We start from the raw sequence: 18875 nt of genomic DNA, 5'->3' as shown, positions 1-18875 counted from the left end.
TCCGTTGGATTGGTTTGTAGCGATCGAACTGAAGGATGCGTACTCTCATGTCTCCATTCTTCCTCGACACAGACCGAATCTTCAGTATGCTTTCGAGGCACATGCATATCAGTACACGGTTCTCCCATTCGGGTTAGCCTTGTCCCCTCACGTCTTCACGAAAGTCGTCGAGGCAGCCCTTGTGCTATCTCGACGACTGGCTGCTCTTAGCTCACTCTCGAGACCAGGTTTGCAAACACAGGGATCTGCTGCTCCGGCACCTCGTCCGTTTGGGCCTTCGGGTCAAGTGGGAAAAGAGCAAACTCTCCCCCGTGCTTCCCCGCGCTCGTAAGCTACGCGCACAGTCACTGCTGACTTGCCTGAGTCAATTCCTGACCAAGAGTGCGGTTCCACTTAAGTTTTTTCAGAGGCTCCTGGGGCATATGACGTCCGTAGCGGCAGCCCCACTCGGACTGTTTCATATGAGACCGCTTCAGCACTGGCTTCACGATCGAGTCCCGAGATGGGCATGGCAACAAGGCATGCTCCGGGTAGCAGTTACTCGGGCCTGCCGTCAGACCTTCACCCCGTGGTCAACCCTCAGCTTCCTACGGACCTGAGTGCCCTTAGAACGAGTTTCCAGGCATGTTGTTGTATCAACAGATACACGGGCTGGGGTGCTGCCACTGCCATGGGCTGGGGTGCCATGTGCAATGGACATGCTGCAGCGGGCTCCTGGACAGGACCCCAGCACCTCCTGCATGTCAATTGCCTCGAGTTGCTGGCAGTACAGTTCGCTCTGCTCCGCTTCCAGGCGTTGCTCAAGAGCCAACACTTACTAGTCCGGACAGACAACACGGCCACAGTAGCGAACATCAGAGCCCGACCGATATATCGGCATTTTCATAACTATCGGTATCAGCATTTATAATGGCCGATAAATGAATTTAAAAAAAATGCGGCATGCTGTGATTCATGTAAGGGTGGCGCTGCCAATAAAGCACCTAAAAGCTGTCACAATGAACTGGCAAAAGTAATGATATGAATACATCAAATATAGCAAGGAGATATTTTAATTGTTTATTAATAACAAGTGTTTTCAGTCATTGTGGGCTGCAATGATGAAGTTGAGGATGCGGACTCGCGATCTTTGAACGCGCCAGAGAGAAATGTACATTTGAGAAGGATTAGGCATACATAAGCAGAGAGCAGTTTGTCTTTCGTTTTGATTTGTTCTGTTTAAAAGTAGTTTCGGTTCATTTATGAGACGAGTTGCAGTTCACGCGCCGGCGCCTCCGTTTCGAGATTATCTATTGTCTGTTATATTTACTTCTTATTTATTAAATCTAGGCATTTGGTTGATGAAAAATTGATTAAAATTAAGATATAATTAATACAAAACAAAATTTACTTTAATGAAAGGCTTTGTGCTTTCTGTTCGAGGTCTATGTGAAAGTTATAAAGCACTTTAGTGCCGCTTGCGGAGTTTGTCACGTCCGTTTTTCCTCATAAATGCGAACACGAAAAATAAAATAAAATGAATATTATATGTTCTGTTGAAAGGCAACCCTTCTTCATCCAGTGGGTAGTAGACTATTACTTTTGATTTGCGCAGTGTAATTCACTGAATTGATTTCTCTGCTGCAAGCCTCTGTCACGTATTGTGTGAGCTTGTGACTATTGCAAGCGTGCAGCTGAGAAGTCCTGATTATATTGTCTGCTATATTTACTTCTTATTTATAAAACCCAGGCAATTGATTGATTAAACATTAATTAAAATGCGTGGCGCGAGCGACTAATCTCCGACAGTAAACGGATGGCCCATTCTGCTCTGTAACAGGTGCTTTTCCGCGTCTCGGGTAAACAGCTGTTGCGACTCACGCGAACAATAACGGTCCAACCCGGTGTGTAGACACCGTATTACAGCTCATTCTGCCTATAACGCTACGTTACAACATCAAGCAATATTCCAATAATTTATATAATTATAACCCTTTATATAGGGTACATTTTGCATTAAGAGTAGCCTAGTTTCACGTTTAGTAGGTACATTTTGCTTTCTACTTATTTAAAATAGTATAAAAGTCTGTACATTATGTAATTAAAAACGTTCTCATTATGATATTATAAATTTTACTTCAGTAAAAAGATCTGAGTTATTCCTCCACTTGTAGAGATTAGATGAATTAAGACTGAAAATAGAAGATAATGTCAGTGACACTTTTGATATATTTATTGATACAAGTTGTTTTATATAACGTGACTAAATTAAAAGACAAAGTCGTTAGTGAAGATTATGCAACAGTATTTAGAATATAATATAATATAACATGCAATGCAAACTAGTTTGGTTACAGCTCAAATGTATCAATCTCATTCTATCATTCCCCCTGCCTCCATTACATATCTCTGTCACACAAGTGTTTGATCACCACATTTGAGTGATCATTGCAAAACGTTTCTATATAAATTCTGTTCAATTCTATAAATACTTTGTATTCTATATACAGTACCCATCAAAAGTTTGTACACACCAATAGGAAAGTGTGTCCAAACTTTTGACTGGTACTGTACTATAATACACATAAATAATTTTGCTACTGTACACATAAATAATATCGGCCGATATATCGGTATCAGGCTTTTTTTATCGGTATCAGCATCGACCCCCAAAAATCTATATCGGTCGGGCTTGAACGTACATCAACCGACAAGGTGGTCTACGATCCCACCGTATGTTGCAACTCGCCCGCCATCTCATATGGAGTCAGAAGCATCTGACGTCGCTTTGTGCCGTTCATATAACGGGAGAACTGAACTGTGCAGCTCTCACGTTTTCAGCCACTTCCGGGAGAATGGAGACTCCATCCCCAGTCGGTTCAGCTGATTTGGGAACAGTTCGGCGACGCACAGGTAGATCTGTTTGCCCTGTCACAGACCCTGTCTTACAGACCCTGTGCAAGATCGGGGAGGACGAGGAGCAGTTCCTTCTGGTTGCGCCTCATTGGCCCACCTGGACTTGATACGCCAAACTAGTGCTCCTCGCGACAGCCCCTCCCTTGCCAATGCCTCTAAGGTACCCTCTGGCACCCTCGTCTCGATCTATGGAACCTACATGTGTGGCCTCTCGACGGTACGAGGCAGGATTGAGTACCCTACCACCTTAGGTGGGGGCTACCATCACTTCCGCTAGGGCCCTGTCTACTCGACACGCCCACATTGAAGTACAACCTCTTCGTCACCTGGTGTTCTTCTTGCCGAGAAGACCCCAGAAAATGCCTGATCAGTGTCACGCTTTCCTTCCTGCAAGATGGGTTGGAGCAAAGGCTGTCTCCCTCCACCCTCAAAGTGTACGTTGCCGCTATCGCCGCACATCACGATGCAGTTGAAGGTAAGTCCTTAGGGAAGCATGACCTGGTCATCAGGTTCCTTAGAGGAGAGAGGAGACAAAATCCTCATTGCTCTCCTCTTGTACTCTCTTGGGACCTCACAGTAGTGCTATCTGCCCTGCAGTGAGCTCCTTTTGAGCCATTGCGATCAGTGGAGCTTAAAATCCCGTCTATGAAGACAGCTTTCCTGGTCGCTTTGGCCTCCATCAAGAGGGTATGGGAACTGTAGGCATTTTCGGTTGATGAAGCGTGCCTGGAATTCGGCTGGCTAACTCTCACGTGATCCTGAGTCCCCGGCCTGGATACGTGCTCAAGGTTTCCACCACTCCTTTCAGGGATCAGGTGGTGAACCTGTAAGTGCTGTCCTCGGTGGAGGCAGACCCAGCCTTGGCACTGCTCTGTCCAGTACGTGCCCTCTGTGCTTATGTAGACAGAGCGCAGTGTTTCAGGACCTCAGACCAGCTCTTTGTCTGTTATGGTGGGAAGCTGAAGGGAAAGGCTCTCTCCAAGCAAAGGCTGTCTCACTGGATAGTGGACGTCATAGTTTTGGTATACCAGCAGCAAGGTCGACCATGTCCCCTTGGTGTGAGGGCACACTCCACACGGAGTGTGGCTTCCTCTTGGGCTCTAGCGCATGGCGCCTTACTAACAGACATCTGCAGAGCTGCAGGCTGGGTGATACCCAACACAGAGTGGAGCTAGTTCCTCTCATGTACTCGCCCCCAGTGGCCGGTCATATGACCCGCTCTGTGTCATCGCTTGCTCGTCATTCCACTCCTCGGACTGGATACGTGTGATATTCTCCTCAGGTGAGTTTCCCCGAGAAGCCCTGAGTTCCTCCAGCGCTGTTGATGTCAACGCCAGAGTTATGCCTGTGGAAGCTTTCATGTTGGCTAGGTGCCTCCTTGTGCATGGTTCCCCCTTTGGGTGACCCCCACGTGTGTATTTCCACTGTAAGCCTCTCCGAGCGTGTGTCTTTCCCTTGGCAGGCCACCTTGCCCCCCCCCCTGGGGTTGAAAGATTCCACCCCGCGGGCTGGATACCCCAGTGTTCTCCATATGCATCCCGCTCGTGAGTCATATGTGTATTCTGTAAGTCCTAACTTCGGGCAGGCATTGTTTGCATATTTCCACTGAGATATGCTTCCCAGTGTAGCTTGGTTTTCCTAAGTTAAGTAGGAGTCTTTCGTCCGTGCTTGTCTCACGACAGGGAGCTCAGACTTACGCAGGGCACTGGAAGACAGCCGAGGTGGCGTGATTAGACTGGGAATCCCTTTCGTCAGTCACTGACGTAACTCGAAGTGACTGAACGAAAGAGAACTGTCTTTAGCATTTTGCAAAAAGTTTGTTTTACAATTGCAAACAGTGTAAAGCAGATAATGTGCTTACAGTTTTGCAGACTTGGTCTCACGATGCATGTAACTAAGCTACAGAGCTGTCAGTTAAAGACGTATTTATAACCAAGTAGTATGACCCAACATTTGCTTATTCTGCTACATTTCTTCACAAAAAATGGTATACTTTTAGGGCATAATATAAGTAGGCGAATTGGGAGGCAGCATATTTCTTCTGTGTAACAAAAATATATTTTAAATAAACTCCTCTTGCCCATACAACAGCTGTTAAGTAAAAAAAATAAACTTAAATGTAGTGAATGAGTCATTGGGGTAATTTTGCGTGTTTGGTGGGGGGGGGGGGGGGTTGTTTTGTTTGACGTTGAGCTTTTAGGCCATTCACTCCAAGGATGCTAATTATAACTATAATCATTGTAATTCTGTGAGAATAGTCTATACCACAGCTCTACTAAACATAGCAATAGCGATGCAGAGCAACGATATCGTTGGAGTCACTTTCAGGAGGATATTTCCCTGCTGATGAATGATAAAATGAATCCACCAGCATTTAATGAGCTAGAGCATTGAAAGTGTGAAGATGACATTATCCAAGGCATTGTTATTCGTTGCTGTGGTGTGCCAATATACTTATCGTTATAGTTATCTTTTTTGGTGTGAGCGTGCCTTAGCGGATTAACGGATTTCATTGAATAAAAAGTGTGACCACCAACATCAGCCATTTTGCTGTTGAGCTGTTCTCCACCATTGAGAGCTCCCCTCCCATTATCTCACTGGATAATAAAATATACAAATACTACAAATACTACGTCATCGTAGTAGATGTATCACATCCAGGTATTTTCTGTATACCTGTACCTATAATCTGTAGTGTTTAATGTGTGTGTGTGAGAGAGAGAGAGTGTGTGTGTCTGTGTCTGTCTGTGTGTAAAAACACTATGTGATGGAATAATATCCATCCATGAGAGTAATACAGTATCCCTGTAGAAGAAAATTTGGTGTTGAGAGAAAGTTTGGTGAAAAGTAACCATGGTAAATCTTTGCTAAGATTTGAAACAGAGAATGAGGCTGAGACCCTCCAGGATGCTGATGCAGTACGTAGGCTAAAGGTTTAATATGTTTTAATGCAGCAGGTTAACCTTTCATCAGGCTTAGAGGCCAGCGGCGTATTTACACACCTACTAGACACAGACACAGACAGACTGAGCACAGTGAGAGGGGTGTGTGTGAGAGAGAGTGAGAGTGAGTGAGAGAGTGTTCGTAGAATGGAAGAGAGGATAAAGGCAATCAGTGGGGTTTAACATGTTAATGGACAGACACAAAGCATTTGATAAAGGGCTCAAGGTTGGTTGAGAATTCGAGTGTGTGTGAGGCAGTGACAATAACAGAATCAAAGTGACTCGTGTGCACACTGCAAACACATTTCATGTGCCAACCATTCAAACCACATTTCCCAACAGGCTCACAGCTGACTCAATTTCCTGTCATCACTGTCATTTTGGACTCCATTTCCCATCAACATCACAGCAGATGCCATCTCCTATTACAGCCATTTAATTGGCAGTTGGCACTTTGAGCTAATTGTAGGTCTTGTCAATCATGCATGAAGATGACACAACACAGATAGATAAAATAAGGTGACCATAATTTCAAGGAGGATGTTTTTAATAATTACTTCTTGGTGAGCGCTCTTAGCCTTTTGTTTTGTCTTACAAAATGCAACGTTACGAACGAGTGTGATGAAATTCTGCATAACATCAGGGACTGAGCCCATGATCCATTTTAAACATCAGATGTAACCTGGTTAAGTCATGCTGTTAAATGCATAAACTCCTTGCAAATGAATGCAGGTACAGTATGTTTCCCCTTTGCCCATATTGAACTGTTTTCTAAAAGTGTATATAAAACCAAAACATTAGTATTATGAAATCATTATTATGCAAACAACAGTATAATGTTATATTTTAAATATTTATGAATCTCTAAATGTCCATAAAAGAAATAAAATGTTTAATTGGGTACATTTGCAGCAGGATTCCTGCCCCACACATATTTAGAAAGATAGCTCAATTAATGAATCTGACATTGTTTTTATTTTTTTTATTTGTAAACATGCTTAATAAATGCCAATATAATATTTAAAATATTCCATGTTATTAAAAAAAAAAAACCCTGCATTTAAGTCACTATATACAGAATCTTCCCCTCTAGTGAGCTGTTAACCTGAGAACCACTGCGGGTGGATTAGTCATTGAGCTGAGAAGAACCAGAACCAGATCAATCTTATACGTGAACAAATTATTTAGACCGGTTTTGAGAAATTAATCAACAGATTCAAAATAAATATTTTTTTTTTTTTACATTTTCTCACATAAAACTATCATACTCAAAATTATTGGAATGTAATGTAGAGTTGAATGGACAACTTTTATACATTAAAGTTTGCTTTGTGGTATTAGAACGTCTAAGTTAATTGAGTTTATTCAATTCAAAAATATTTTTAACATCAATGAATCAACCTACATTGATTAGGTTACATCAACAAAATTTAATTAAGGGTTAAATCAATAATAGATTTTTAAGGCAATGGATCTCAACCTTTTTGGCTTGAAGGTCCCACATTTTCCAATACAATATTCATACACTAAGATATTTCTGCTGTAATTATGACAAAGCTGCTTGTTTTTAAATGTTCTTTTTTCCATTACCAGGGCTAATTAATTTTATCTATTGAATTAAACACCATTCATTTTGTGATTCCAGAAGTTATGTTCTGTATTCCAGAACTATATGCAATAGTATTTAAAGGGAACAAAGATTTCCGTTTACATCTTGCTTTTTTAGCATGTGATTTAGATTCTTATTAACACATTAAACTAACATAACTCTAATTTATTAATTTAAATACTTCTAAGTCATCTTGAGTCCCTCTTGGAAGTTTGCTGTGGGCCCCGGCCCCCATGTTGAGAACCACTGCTGAAAGGAAACAACTACAGGTCAACTTCACAGCTTCAGTTTAATTTGTAAGTATTCATTTCCATTTAATCATTAATATTGTCCACATTTATGTAGTTTTCTTCTACTAAAATTGTGGAGGAGACACAACTTAAGATCCAGGACTACTGAAAACAAATATGAGTCTTGTGGGCAGTGATGGGAATAACGGCGTTATAAATAAACGGCGTTACTAACGGCGTTATCTTTTTCAGAAACGAGTAATCAAACGAATTACTGTTTCCCCCGTTACAACGCAGTTACTGTTACTGACAAAAAAATGTGGCGTTACTATAATTGAACTCACTGAAGCGGTTTTCTTCAGAGTATGCTCTCTCTCTCCGCCATAGGACCTGCAAAGTTTTTTCTCTGGTGTGTGTGTGTGTGTTTATGAGGCGCCGGAGTGGACAAAAGCGAAGCGAAAGCCGCGAGCGAGCTCAACAATGCGCAAGAAAGACCGAGTGTGTCCGAGAGCGCGCTCAACAGTTGCGCAAGAGAGACCGAGGGTGTCCGAGCATTATATAGTTTGTTTATAAATAAATGAAAAATTTCAGCATTAGAATAATCTCTATAGCCTATTGGTATCATCTACAACGTTTTAAGTAATTTACATGGTTATACAAATAAAATCTAAAAAATAACCTGTTGGGAACGTTCTGTTTAGGTTATAAAAATAAAACCTAAAAATAACAGGGAACGTTCTGGGAAAGTTCTCTTTAGGTTATAAAAACCCCCCAAAAATAACCCGCAGGGTACATTCCCAGAAAACATCTTTGTTTGACCGGTTGTAAACACATGCGGTAAACATGCCTAGAATTTGGCTTAAATAACCTCTGATGATGACGTCCTCTGTAGGTTATAAAAATAAACCCCCAAAATATTATACTTTATCATTATTACATTTTTTTTTTTGGTAAATTGTTCAGTATTATATTGAGAGAGCACCTCGTGTTAAACTGTTTACTTTTGTGAGGAAGAAAATACTTAGGCTACAGTATGTCTACTAGTTGTGAAGTTGTGTAACAGTTTTATCGTTTTAATATACACTACAAAGAGTATGTATATTTTTTATTATTATTTATTGATTTTTGGTACATTTCTTAAGAAGCATAATTTATTTTTAAACTTATTTGTTGGCCAGTTGTGGTCTGTGCGATATTAAGTATAAACCATCTATTATGTTTTATTGTTTTACTATAGTAATGATGATATTTAGAATAAAATATTGAATTTAATAGGTGTCTCTCACATTGTCCCACACAACATTAAAATAGTGTAGATTAGTGTTCAATGTTTTATAATAATAATTTATTCTATTAAGTGTCCATTTCATTCATTTAACATATTTAATACTGGGGGCATCCAAGTTATTTGACATAGGTCTATTTGAACATTCTTTTAAAAAGTAACGCAGTATTTACTTTCTCTGGTAATTAGTTAATTTTATAATGATGTAACTCAGTTACTAACTAAGTTACTATTTGTGAGAAGTAACTAGTAACTATAACTAATTACTTTTTTTAAGTAACATGCCCAACACTGCTAGTGGGGACTGGTTACCCACCTGGTTACCAGCAGATGCAGTAGGGAACAACTGATGCAGGTATTGCTGCAGGTAGCTGTGACGGTATTAGTGATGCTTGAGTTGCTGTGTTTATAGAAGAGGGCCTGGGGCATGGCTTCCTGTTACATGACAGCTCTACAAATGGCTTTTGCCCATAACGGCATGCTAATGCTTACAGTAAAACACTGGTTATGGTCACTGAAGCAGCAGCAGGGGACGTCACATTTGTTCCCCTGAATGGATTGTGTGTGTGTGTGTGTGTGTGTGTGTGTGTGTGTGTGTGTGTGTGTGTGTGTGTGTGTGTGTGTGTGTGTGTGTGTGTGTGTGTGTGTGTGTGTGTGTGTGTGTGTGTGTGTGTGTGTGTGTGTGTGTTTGGGTGTTTTTGAGCTTGGGTTCATCACCTTGTACTTGGGCTTATTAAAGAGAGTCTAGATATTCTCATGCAGAAATCATAATTCATTAATTCAGTTTGCTCTAAATTTAGGATAGGTTAAGAAAGATCTTTCATCTTTACAGCATGTAAGAATACATTTGCAAAGAGAAAAGATTGTCTAAACAGGTAAGGACAGGTGCAGACTTTCACTTCCATCCATAAGCATGCAAATCAATGTTTGCACATGTAAAGAAATTTTAAATTAGAAAGTTTAACTTTGGTGATTTGAATTGGATGGTGTTCATAAGTATTATTATTATTGACAAGAAAATACATAGAGTGTGGCATCATATCCAGTGGCAGATATTTTTTGCAGGGTCTGAAGTCATTTCTTGTTTACAAAGTTTGATGTGACCTTTAAAAATGAACAAAAAATAACATAACACAAATGTATGTGCATACACACTTGTCTTGGTGAAATTTTATCTGATATCCTTTCCAGTGCACATAAATAAGTATACTTGAATGCAATTATTAGTGAGCGAGACCCATACAGACATGCTTAGATGTGTTTGTATTGTCATTTACTACTGTATTGTGTATTTCATTGAGTGTTCAAACTAACACACACACACACACACACACACACACACACACACACACACACACACACACACACACACACACACACACACACACACAAACACACAGTAGTTATTTCTTCTCTCTCTACCTGTTTTATATTCATTCCTTTGTGTAGTCTCCCTGCATCTCTCCCATCTTCCGTGTGCTCTTGTTGTTTTTGATGCACCTATGTAACTTGTCGTTCTCCTTTTTTATCTCTGTCTGTTTCATATTCATCCCTTTCTATTAAGCCTTCCTCATGCTGCTCTCTCTGGGAGAAATTATTAATATTAATGTTTCTCCCTCTCCTCTCTTTCCTCACCCTCTTAACATTTCCTTCTCTCTATATCTGTTACTTACTATCTGTCTCTCGTTCACATTTCACTTGGATCTCTCTCTCTCTCTCTCTCTCTGTCTCAGTATTCATCTATTAGTGTTGATGATTCTCTTCTATCCCTGCAGCTGTACAGTCATCTATCAGTTTAATAATCTCTCCATCCTTCTGCCCTGCTCTCTCTCGCTCTATATCCTGTCTCTCTTCCTCTCTTATTTTTCACTGCGCCGAGTGTAAAATCCTGTGTTAAATGAACATGCATGTCAGAGTACGATAATTAGGGCCATCATCATTAGTAACGGCCCGTGTCTCATTGGATACCCTTATATAAGGTTACTGGAGTCTAAATAACCTGCAGTGAGAGAGCTGAGCTCCCTTGCATTGGGTTCGTGTTGAATTAGCAATCCATCAGCTGTAGCACATTGCACCAGTTAATGCTGCTCTAAGACCCCATGAGCCTCAAGTCTATGGGCGAGTATGGACATAAAGATTAGTGCCATAGTTCACACATGCAGTATTATTGCCGAAAAGCACAAGGGAGCCAAGCACATAGATCTAGTAAAGGTGAGTAAGTGTAGCCAGATATGTTCTGTCAGACTGTGTATTGCATACAGCCAGGGTCCAGGATTAACATTTGCCAAATACGAGTAAAATTGTGGTTTCAGTGATTATATATATTTTTTTGTTAATCACTAGCAACATAATACATTTAAATTTAAAAAACAGTAGTCTGACCAACACTAATGTAAGTGATGAACACGATTCAAAAGTAATCATTTAGACGCAATGGAAGATTTGATTAAAAATCACAAGTTAAAAAAAAGAAAGAAAAGAAACGTACACATATATTAATCATTCTCAATAAGATCAATAGGATACATTTAGAAAATAGCTAAGGTGAATTTCCATTTAATGTCGACTTTAGACTTAACTAACCCTAATGCGGTTGAAAACCCTGTAACACCTTTGATGTTCCTTGTCAAAAATGGCCGGCCTTTTAAAAATTGCTTGTAAATCTCTCGTTATGCTCTATTATATATATATATATATATATATATATATATATATATATATAGCCAAACTCCAGGTGGCAAAACATTTTACATTATGCTTCCCAGATTTTCCCAAAATTTCAATGGGTCTCAGTGTTTTTTTATGACGATGTCATAAATTTGAATTCTAGGGTGTTTTAGGTTGGTTACGGTATACATAACATAAATACCTATCAAGAGGATCATTAATATGTACAGAGAGACAAGAATCCATTACAAATGTACAGTAGTTGAGTTTTCCAGACGAGAGAAGGAAACTATTTTTGTCCCCGTCAACTTGATGCATTAATTTTCTTCAACATTCATTTGATTGCAAGTCATTATTATGTGGCATTTTAGCTGTTATGCAAACCTTAAATATTTGACTCTGTAAGAGTAACAAAACATGGTTTTCTTGGTTTGTCTCTCTTTTGCAGTAAAACATGTATTCATCACAAAGCGGCCTGTCACATTAGACGACCTGTTAAGGCAAAGATGACACAACTTATGTAATTGTATCTGTTTGGAAAAAAAACAAGGACAAAACACGCCACCAACCAAGGAGACCAAACATTTCGACTGAAAAATGCAGAAGTGACATCCGTTGCGGGGAGAAGCTGCAACAGTTAAGGAGACAGCATTCAAGAGCCTTTGGAATCAGCCTATCATCCTCTTTGGAATACAGGAAGGGTCATGACCCAGTTGCCATGCGCATCACCACGGTGACCAGCCTTCCTAGTCCCTCCCCCCTCCTCTTATTGGTTCATCTGCTGTTGCGGCTCATCCTCCCAGGCCAAGACGCAGTCGGAGCCGCCTCCACCTGTCCCACGCCGTGCAGTTGTTCTAATCAAGCCAGTCGAGTGATCTGTACAAGACGAAACTTAGAAGAGGTGCCAGACAGTATATCCACCAACACACGATACCTCAACTTACAGGAGAACTCGATACAGGTAAATACTGACCACAGCTTTCTTTTCCCATTAGGCTTGGGAAAGGATGTTATGTTTGTTTGTTTGTTTCTTAGCTTTATTGAGTATCAGTTTCACTAATGTTGCTTGAACACTGAGTTGTGTTTGCACTAATGGCTCAGCCTTGCTCAAATATTGAGGTTTCAATGTGAAGTCAGGCGTTAAGATGACCTACTTTCAGTGTGAAGGTTTAGATTTATTCTCAAGATAACCGCAAATTTACAGCTAACCCTGGCACTGAAAGTGTTTATCAAAAACAAGCCTATTAAAAATGAGGAACAGTAATGCTTTTCATAAAGCCTCCATTTAAGCATAAAAATTCTGATTTGGTTTGTTGTCCTCGAGTCCCACTTGAAATGATTAAAAATCTAAAAATGTTTTAATACCTGAAGGCATCCTAGATTCTCTGGCTTCTTTTTCTTCCATAGCATTTTACCACAAGAGTGCAGCTCTGACAGTTTCCACCCTCCTCTTCAACACCCCCAACCCAATGTGTTTAACACCCTCCTCCCCTCCCCTGCTCTATATACAGAGGGGATTGTGGCAGTAGGCCAGGAGGAAGCTTCTCGCTGCCCAAGAAAAGCAGTTCTGGCTACATCAGATGCACAGAGACAAATGGTTTCAGAACCCATAGTGTTTATGATGTGTGAATATTCTCTAGTCTTTTCATTACGTTTTAGCAAATTCTAATAAGACTGTTGATATTCTGTTATGACTGTTGTTTACTCTTTAGTTAACTACTTTTTTCTTCACCATTAGTAAGATTTACAGTTGTAAGCCATTCTGTTGGGTTTTGAAGGGATAGTTCCCCAAAACATGAACATTCTGTCATTGTCACTCTCATGTCACTTATAAACTCTGATTTTTTTTCTGTGGAAAGGGGGAGTTGTTTTTCTTTAGGAATCCTCATGCAGTGATTTGTCTTACAGTTCATAATTACCATTTCTGTTAGGCTGTGTGTCCACAAAAGCATTTTACACCGACCAGCCGCCACATCCTTTCTGCGAAATCAGATACTAGTAACTGTTCCGCGGATAATCCACATAAACCGTCTCAAACTGAAAAAAACGCTGTGCCACCAAAGCGTTCTTAAGCACACACACCATTTTCAGAAGAGCGCTGGCATTTTCAGTTGGCTAAAAACGCTTTGGTGGACACTCGGGTTTAGGATCCAGAAAAACCCACTATAAGCATATTCCATGCAACTCATGTGCTGTTTGCCAAGTCTCGCCATATGATAACTGTGCGTGAGAAGAAAAGACTAAAAGTTTTTAATTCTTTTTTCATAATCTTTGCCTCTGAAACAGTGCAACAACATGTCAGAACTGAACACTGTACAAATGCCAGTTCAAATGTGTCAAATTACATTTGAGTGCTGCAGCAAAGGAAGATTTACATTTACATTTACATTACATAGCAAAAGATTTGCTATGAATAGTAACTTAAATTGTATCCTGTTTCTTGTACATAGCTATCATATGGCTTAATTTTAAAGATGATTTTATGTTGTTGTTTTTTTGTCCTTTCTAGAGATGGAAAAAGTGGCCAGTATGAACTGAAAAAAAAAACAGCTTGAAGATTTTTAAAAATTACCTTTTGTTTTTCATGGATTAAAAATAACAGCATACGGTTTTAGAACAACATGAGGTTGAATAAACAATGAAAATTTTTATTTTTGGGTGAACTATCCCTTTAATCTGTTTTTCTTCAAACATTAAGAGTGAATGATAACCACTTGCAAAACATTTTATCTTTAAAGCACAACAGTCAGTGATGAATGTACTTTTTTAAACTTTGTCTATGACTTTGTTTTTTCAAAAATGTTCATCCTTCACAGGAACAAATTGATCACACATAACTCTAATCCTAAACTTGTACCTGTAATTTTCTCACTTAGGTGATAAAATCAGACACATTCAAACATTTGCGGCACCTGGAGATCCTCCAGCTCTCCAAGAACCAGATTCGTCAAATAGAGGTGGGTGCTTTCAATGGCCTCCCAAACCTCAACACTCTGGAACTGTTCGATAACCGCCTCACACTGGTGCCATCGCAAGCCTTTGAGTACCTCAGCAAGCTGCGAGAACTGTGGTTACGAAACAATCCAATCGAGACCTTACCAGGCTATGCCTTTCACCGCGTACCCTCGCTGCGGCGTCTTGACCTAGGCGAACTCAAAAAGCTGGATTATATATCTGATGCAGCCTTTGTTGGACTCATCAACCTGCGCTACCTGAACTTGGGTATGTGTGGCCTGAAGGACATCCCTAACTTGACTCCCCTGGTGCGACTGGAGGAGCTAGAGTTGTCTGGGAACCGTCTGGAAATCATCAGACCTGGATCCTTCCAAGGCCTGGAATCTTTACGCAAACTATGGCTCATGCATTCTCAGATGTCGGTCATCGAGCGCAATGCTTTCGATGATCTTAAGAACCTAGAGGAGCTCAACCTATCCCACAATTCCCTACACTCTTTGCCCCATGACCTTTTCACACCCTTGCAGAAGCTGGAGCGAGTTCATCTCAATCACAACCCTTGGGTGTGCAACTGTGACGTGCTGTGGTTAAGCTGGTGGCTGAAAGAAACCGTGCCAAGCAACACGACCTGCTGTGCACGGTGCCATGCACCACCCTACCTAAAGGGAAAGTACATTGGAGAGCTGGACCAGAGCCATTTCACCTGCTATGCCCCCGTCATTGTGGAGCCGCCCACTGACCTCAATGTGACAGAGGGCATGGCTGCTGAGCTCAAGTGTCGCACTGGTACCTCCATGACTTCTGTGAACTGGATCACACCGAATGGCACCCTAATGACCCATGGCTCCTATCGGGTCAGGATTTCCGTGCTGCATGATGGCACATTGAATTTCACCAATGTAACTCTGCGTGACACTGGCCAGTACACCTGCATGGTGACCAACTCAGCTGGGAACACTACGGCAACTGCTGTCCTGAATGTGACCGCAGCAGACGTTAGCGTCAACTACACCTACTTCACCACGGTCACTGTAGAAACTGTGGAGAGTACGGGGGATGAAGAATCTGCATTGCGTGCCATCAACGAGACCATTATCCACATTCCTGGGACGACACCTTCTGGCCACCTCTGGGATAAAGTTGTCCCCACTACAGCCTCTTCTCTCTCAATCCTTGGCTCATCGTCTTCTCCACGAGCAACCAAACCCACTTTCACAGTCCCCATTTCTGAGCCCAACTACCCCTCTGGACTAGATGATGTCATGAAGACCACCAAAATCATCATTGGTTGCTTTGTGGCCATTACCTTCATGGCCGCTGTCATGCTGGTGGTGTTCTACAAGCTGCGGAAGCAACACCAGTTGCACAAACACCACGGGCCGGCACGAGCTATCGAGATCATTAACGTTGAAGATGAGATCGGAGCGGGAACGGGCATCCGTGGAAGCGGCATCTCAGGAGGATCCACAGTACCGCAAGGAGGGTCCAGCGGACAGAGCTTGCGACTGCACCACCCTGAAATCGTCAACCTCCCAAACCTTGCACGAGCAGAGCATCTCAACCATTACTACAAGGCCCATCACTTCAACAATAACATGATGGGTCTGGGCCTTGGTGGAGGCTCGGGCGGAGGCCTAAACAATAACAACAACCCTTCGCCCTGCTCCCAGGCCCAGAATATCCCCATCTCTTGCACACAGGTGCCAGTCTCTGCAGGTAGTACATCATGTTCCATGCCTTCTTCAATGCCTCTGCCGACCCTTGGCATCCACGGGTCACTGAAAGGCCTGATGAGCAAAGGGCAAAACCCACAGATCGAGCCGTTACTATTCAAGAGCGGCTCCAAGGAGAATGTCCAAGAAACCCAGATCTGAAGTTGAGAAAGAGAGGAAGGGAGACAGGTAAATGTACAGATAAGAAATGGAGAAAGAGTATCAGGGAGACAGAAACAGATGAAAGGTATTGGCTTCAACCCCTATGGGTATGTTCTCAGGAGTAATGAGAAAGGCAGACCCAGCATTGTATGAAATATAGCCTACACAAGAATACAAGATACAGCTGTGAAATTACTACAAAGTAAGTATGCTGGCAAAGAGTGGGGGAATTTCTAGAAGGAAGAAGGCAACCACACCACAGTTTAAAATCACAGTCTTTGCCATACTATGATCTGCACTTATCTAGGGGATCCTCAGACATCAGCAAACAAAACCACACTTGCCAATACATAAATCCATACGTTTTGTATAATGCAAGATTGATAATTATGTGCCAAACTTGCACCAATCTGTTCCAAAGCAAAATCTTTGCACATCAGCATGTGTACAGACACATTTCAGAAGATGAAAAGATCTGTGCGTATACTGTATACCATCATATACAGATCTCCATCAATAAAGCAGGATGCTACAAAAATCAAAACCATACGCACCATTAGGTAGGAAATGTATATAGAAATACATGAACAACCTTAAGTATTTATGGACACTGGCTGAGAATGAAAGATCATGTGTGTAAATGGTTGAGGGAACCGTAAAGCTCAGATGACAAAAATGGATCATTAAAATTTTGTAGAGGTTCGTGGTCCTATGAAGGAAAGATGGATTAGGGGGCCTGTTTCTTGATGATGATGGACTTTCTCAAAGGCTGTCACGGTTAAGGGGAAGAGATGAAAAACAAACAAGAACCTAAAGTGCAAAAAGACAATGAAAGATATACAAATTTTAAGAGAATATATAAACTATGAAAGTATACATGATATATAAATATATTTTCATTCAGAGAAATAAATTATGAAGAATCTTTACATTTTTCTGACTGAAGCCACGGCTTTTGAAGAATTAGCAGCTGCTGTTGTAGCGCTTTGTCACTGATAATTCCTTTTTTCTGCATAAAAACAAAAATGCGTCTTAAACTGGTACACCCTCATGGGACATAAGGGCATCTTGAGGAGACAGAGGGACAGGGATGGATATTCTGGAAATTGTGTTTGATTTCAGATACTTTGGCTTTGTTTTAAGTCTTAAAAGGTTTCTCTTTCCTGTTCTATAACTAACAGGGTTATTGAGAAGAGGTCATTTTAATTCACATTATAACAACTGTTTGATTCCGCAGGCCTTTGAGATCCAAATTGGGTCGATATCAGTTGTCACCATTATCAACAGAATTATAAAACAATAATGATGATACTATGTAATGCAATGAAACAAAATACTGTAAAAGTGTATCTACATGCTGCTATACTGAGAAAAGGCGTTTTTTTGTGGGACATTTTAGCGAAACCCAATTTGAAAACTGAATAAAAAGAGGCTCCTGTTGACATTACATTACTACTACTATCATCATTATTGAGAAACATCAAGTGTCAAAAACATAGCAGATTTGTTTGGTTTCATTGTTTTTACCTAGAGGTGATGTTTGTGTAAAACGTGGTTGTTGCCACAGCTGATAATCCCCTCAATTAAGCTGGAATAGCAGTGGACCTACTGACAATGACAACGATTTGCTTGAAGCACCACAAAGCCACAACAACAAATCCAAACAAGGAAATGGATGGGCCTTAAAATGGCCCCTTCAATGGCCTGTCCCCTTTGTTTTGTACAAGACAAAAACTTTACCAGGACCCTGCTTTTTTGCCAATGTGATTGAAGGAGATTCAGAACAGAACACAAACTCTGGTGAATACTGCAGGGGTAAATGGATTATTTCAAACACTGTGTCCAGACATGTGGACAGCACTACTGTTTGAGCAGAAAGCCAATGGAGGATAGCTTTTGAAAGGTAAGAGAAAACCCACTCAGTGAGCGAGATTGGAGTTTGGAAAGCTTTTTTTAATGAAAAAGGACAAATAAATGACAATTATAGAAACTTATAGAGCTCTTTTAAAACAAAACTATTATGATATTAAGTGTCTTTCATTATTTGTTTTTATCTAGTTTCATTTTGTTTTGTTATTTTCTTTTTCAAAATCAAGTGTTATCTTAATTGTAATATTGTTATTGTTATTATAATTAGGTAATATTACACTCGTTATAATTATGAAAAATGTTCTGTTAGCAGAAGTCACTTCGAAATTAAAAAAACAATATATATATATATATATATATATATATATATATATATATATGGCACACAAAATGGCAACTGAAATCTTGAAACTTGGTGGCATTGATTGGTATCTGTTTGTGTCTTTTCTTTTTCTCATGTATTTGAGGTACCACTGTATGTAACCCTTGGAGCTTATATACAGTCTGGAGACAGTTCTCCCGAGATGCAGACAGAATGTGATTTGGCTG

General features: G+C 40.6%; 1 protein-coding gene across 2 annotated transcripts in view; it reads left to right on the top strand.

Moving 5' to 3' along the window:
• The window catches only part of lrrc4ba (leucine rich repeat containing 4Ba), a 44131-nt gene extending 25659 nt beyond the window's left edge, over positions 1 to 18472 (top strand). For both annotated transcript variants that reach the window (XM_077212642.1, XM_077212641.1), the window contains 2 exons: positions 12077 to 12589; positions 14505 to 18472. In XM_077212642.1, the coding sequence (XP_077068757.1) occupies positions 12347 to 12589; positions 14505 to 16457 (2196 nt within the window). In that variant the 5' untranslated portion in view covers positions 12077 to 12346 and the 3' untranslated portion in view covers positions 16458 to 18472. The remainder of the gene's footprint in view (positions 1 to 12076; positions 12590 to 14504) is intronic.
• The last annotated feature ends 403 nt before the right edge of the window (positions 18473 to 18875 follow it).

Source organism: Siphateles boraxobius, unplaced genomic scaffold (assembly GCF_051911475.1).
Source record: "Siphateles boraxobius isolate OS27281-9 unplaced genomic scaffold, OSU_SipBor_1 66, whole genome shotgun sequence".
Taxonomy (NCBI): Eukaryota; Metazoa; Chordata; class Actinopteri; order Cypriniformes; family Leuciscidae; genus Siphateles; species Siphateles boraxobius.
The sequence above is the reverse complement of the archived record's forward strand: the minus strand, read 5'-3'. Positions and strand labels throughout refer to the sequence as shown.